The 4,455-nt window shown below is 47.0% G+C and overlaps 1 protein-coding gene across 1 annotated transcript; it reads right to left on the bottom strand.

Annotated features, from left to right (window-relative positions):
* Positions 1-2,904: 2,904 nt before the first annotated feature.
* On the bottom strand, positions 2,905-4,186 carry LOC128714429 (zinc finger Ran-binding domain-containing protein 2). Its single transcript, XM_053809304.1, has 3 exons — positions 4,098-4,186; positions 3,631-3,929; positions 2,905-3,551 (listed from the first exon to the last, which is right to left on the bottom strand). The coding sequence occupies exons 1-3, from the start codon at positions 4,184-4,186 to the stop codon at positions 2,905-2,907; spliced, it is 1,035 nt and encodes a 344-aa protein (XP_053665279.1).
* Between the last annotated feature and the right edge of the window lie 269 nt (positions 4,187-4,455).

Below are 4,455 nucleotides of genomic sequence, written 5' to 3'. Positions count from 1 at the left end.
TTTGAGTTTGATGTAGGTGTTGGGTGAGGGCGTTGGAACTGAGCACTAAACTATACTCTTAATATCAAACATCCACAGCCAGCAGCAGACAGACCACGCCGACACTTTCTGCAGCAAGGTGATGGAGGAGTAGGCATCGACTACCAGCACTATTTTTATCCATCAACATTTCTATTTGCACCAATCTTCACCGCATTGGGACTCGCAAATGTCACGAGGTACCTCAGCGCATATTCAATCCGCCAGTTATCACCATTAATATCTAATCATTCGATGGTAGAATTGCAGTGCCTTGTTCGTACATTAAGGCTACAAGTTTGTGCGTTACACAAATTATCGACGTCTGACACGGCCGCCTTCGATTAAATGCTTCGATTTATCGCTCGATATAACGAAATCATGAAGCACGGCCACAAGCATGATAACTCAATTGAACTTTTTTTTGTAAGTCGTACGACAAACACGCTCGTACAGTGTCCGACCAACTACCGGACCGTTTATCACTTCATTTGAACGCGCCGTTGGTGGGGCTAGAGCCAGAATCTTGACACGACACACGGTGTAACGCGACCCGAGGTATGCACGAACCCTTCTCACGCAGCTCTAGCGCGTTGGACACATCCTTCGCGTTGGCCCGCTCGAGCGGTACTAAATCCGGACCTTCGCCAGCCGGCCGACGTCTTATGTGGTCGCTAAAAATAATCTTTACCCTGCCCGAGAAGGGTCCAGCCCTGCCGGGGGGTGGGCCACTCATTTCGCGTTTATAGCCATCGGATTTCCTTCGGTGGTGCTGCCAGGCCAGGACGCTTTGACGACCACGCAGGACGTCGTGACGGTCAACCGAGGCAGTCGGACGGCACACTCGCGTCCAGGCAAATCGTGTCGTTGAAGTGTGAGCCGATGTTTTGCGGTGTTGGGGGAGGGGGAGGAGGGGTTGGGTGGGAAGAAAAAGTCACGCCTTGACCCTACCATCTCAAGGCAATCCAACGGTGCGCCAACGGTGAAAACTAATCGTTATTATTTTCCGTAACTCTCAAACACTCGCGACTCGCGAAGCTTTTGATGTGCGAGCGATGGACATACGGTGGGAAAGGGGGAGGGCTTTAGCTACATTGGTTGTTGGAGGAGTTCTTAAACTGTTGGACATAATATTTGCCGTATCCCGAATCCAGTGTGAATTGATTTGTTGATAGTTTTATGGTCCGGGAGGTACGTTAATCACCACCTCATGTAGATGCGTATCGGCTGGAATTGCTCATAAAAAGATAGACCACGAATGTCTAATCGTAATGTGAGAGTTTTAAATGCAACAGTTGCCAAATTGAAGCATGATTTACTATTTAACGAATTTGCGGGAATAAATGGTTCAAAGCCATAATTTAGCACCTGATATGCATTGTACGGGGCCTCCCATGGTCATTCTTCTTTGACCAGGCTCGAATTATCGACGAAGGACCTGTTCGGCAAACATCGTACATTCGGGCGTGCGAACCAGTAACAGGACGACGTGGACTCACTCCCCCTCTCGCATGTCCGGCTGGGCACAAAACAGAACGGATACGGTGGTGTGGGCGGTGGATGTGGTAATAATGTAGCGTTCCATAAAACCAGTTCAAGGCTGCCCCAGCAACAGTTCGTTGGTCCGGGCACTCCGGGCCACTCACTCACACCTTCCATCGTGACGTCCATCGGATTGCGGGTTTTACACTGGTAATGTGCTTCATTAGAGCGGGAAACACATGGTTTGAACCGGAGAAGAAATGGGCGTTGGTTGGTTGGTGAAGCGATATTAGCGACCGGTCACGGTCGCTGTGAGCGATGGAATGGTTCGTCGCAATCTGTAAAGTAATCTATTTAAGTGATCCTTACCCGCGGTACTAAGGTCAATCTGTGGGATATGTTGTAAAATCCCCCATCGTTCGGGAGGAGCGATTCGCTACGGAACGTTTTACGATCAACCAATTAATTCAACCCGTTTATTAATTAATTAGTGCGGAAGTCAATGATGAATGGGAATTTAGTATGAGTCCCAACCAATCACATTCATTTGGTAATAGAGTGTTGTAAAGTGACGGTGTTTACTAACCGCGGTGCAGATTGCGCTTTGTGATAGTGAATCGCATTTTGTTCTGCAGTCAGGAAATAGGATCAATCAAACCTACTTTTCAGCAGCTATCGGAAGAGCAAACCAAAAAAAAAAACATAAAATTAAATTATTAGACGGAAAGAAACCCTCAATATTCGTTCATGTTTTGTTTGTTTGTCTGGCAAAAAATGTTCTATCGGTGTGAGAGGAAGAAAATGTTCGTTTATGGTTTATTCGCTTAGCCCATTTTGCAAGACGAAAAACAATTTTGACCTGTATAATAAAACGTAATCAAAAAAATTCAAATACACGGTCAACATTTTGGCACGCACCAATTCTGAAGTGATGCATGGCCTTCATTCAAGCTGATGGATTTTTTACGGTAAAACAGGAGACCAAAACTTTATTTTGCAATGCATAGTTATTTTATTTATTTATTTATGGTAGAAGCCAAGACCTCGAAGGAAAGGCCGATGTTGAAAGCGTAAGAAAGTTTAATAAATAAGTATGATGGCTTCGATCCGAACTTCTATTGCAAGTCGATCATGTTATGCATTTGATGGGACTAGTTAGAGATTGTGTATTATGAGCAGAGGCGGTTTAAGTTCATTGGGTCATTGGATTAAGTATTGGTCTTTTTGTCGATGCCGATGTACAATACTATTCAGACAAGATTTCGTTCAGTAATTCGACGAGAAAGAAAGAACATAAAGGACACACTTAACTAAACATAGTAACATTTCACTCTAAAATTTACACATTTATTTGCTTTTCAATATTGAGTGCTGCTTAGCAAATAAGCAAGCGCAACAAATGCATTAACGTCTTCGGTCCTTATTGCGTCGATAGGATCGGGGTGATCGCGATCGTGAGCGTGACCGGGAGCGTGAGTACGACCGCGAACCGGACCGACCATGCCGACGGGACGCGCTCGAGCGTTTTGTGTCGGACCGTCCGTGACTAGTCGATGAGGCGGTCGATTTGGATGATGAACGTTGATCACTCGAACGGCGTCTGCGATCAACACCGGGAGACTTTGAGCGGGAGTTTGATCGTGAACGATGACGATGAGCAGCTTGTTTGTGGTTGGAGGAGGCGTTGGTTGGTTTAGGGGCCGGTTTGGCAGCAATCTCCTCATCGGATCCCCATAGATCGTACTTGGAAAGGTCCTCATTGTCCTCGTCTTCATCGTCGTCTTCCTCTTCGTCATCGTCTTCGTTGCCTTTATCGGATAATTCGTCCTCTGTTTGCTTACGTTTCTGCGGCTCTCGACGGGTAGTTTTTCTTTGCTCAATCTCCTCCTCCGAATCCGTACTTCGGCGCCTTTGTGCTGGACGACTGTTGCCTTGATCATTCGGTTTGCCCTTTGATTTCTTTCGCCGTCCAAACTCATCGTACTCATCGTCCGATTCAACGCGATCCTTGTATTCGACCACGCCACGATCATTGTATCCCCCTCCGTATCCTGCGAAAAAAAGCGCATGATGTTTACCACCGGAAGAAAAAAGGTATACTCTGCAGCATTTGATTTGAGTACCACCTACCGGTTCGCTCTTCCACGTCGCAAAACCGTGGAGCGCTGCAGATGTTGCATGTGTGCCGTCGAGCCCAATTCACGTTAGCGCATTTATTGCATTGCCAGTCTTCGGCGCTGAACAGTCCGCGCGATTTCTCAGCAGCCGCCTTGCCAATCTCTGTGCCAACTTTCTTTTTCCCTCCAGCGCTACTGCTGCCGCCACCGTCCGAGTCGCTAGCCGTAGACCCATTTTTGGAACCACTGTTCGGACGCTCCTTCCCGCACCGATTACACTGGTTCCGTCGGGCAAAATTTAGGTTCTTACAACTAATGGGCGGTGAGCGTCATGGTGCGAATTGCGCGTTACCACGCCGTGTATTTTGTGGCGCAAGCCATACCATAGGAGGGATGCATGGAGGAAGCCAAAAACGTTAGATCCCAAATCTACTCTTCAAATGTGGTTGGTTAATAAATTGCCAGCGGGGGTTTGCTTACTCGGGCTCCGGACAAGTCCAATCGCCGTTCTTGTTATTGGATGGTCGCTTTCCATCGGTTTCGAATTTGACGGATCCGGCACTGTTCATTGCATTTACCTTTGCTGCCACCCGAGCGAAAAGGATGCTCGCCTTAGTTTACCGTTTCCGATCCAATCGTCCAGTCGTTGGTACCGTGCATTGAATAGAAATACTTATTGAACAACTCCCTTGCGCAGTAAAGTGTAAACAATTTATGTTATTTTCACCAGCACTCGGGGCTAAAATCGAACCTCACTATTTTTTTTTTGCACTGCTGTGTGTCAAAATCTGTCAACAATCGAATGACGCCAAACTGTCAAAGACTCAGGGGTAGGCAA

This window comes from Anopheles marshallii, chromosome 3 (genome assembly GCF_943734725.1).
Source record: "Anopheles marshallii chromosome 3, idAnoMarsDA_429_01, whole genome shotgun sequence".
In the NCBI taxonomy this organism is placed as follows: Eukaryota; Metazoa; Arthropoda; class Insecta; order Diptera; family Culicidae; genus Anopheles; species Anopheles marshallii.
Note: the sequence above shows the minus strand (reverse complement) of the source record. Positions and strands in the feature narration are given on the sequence as shown.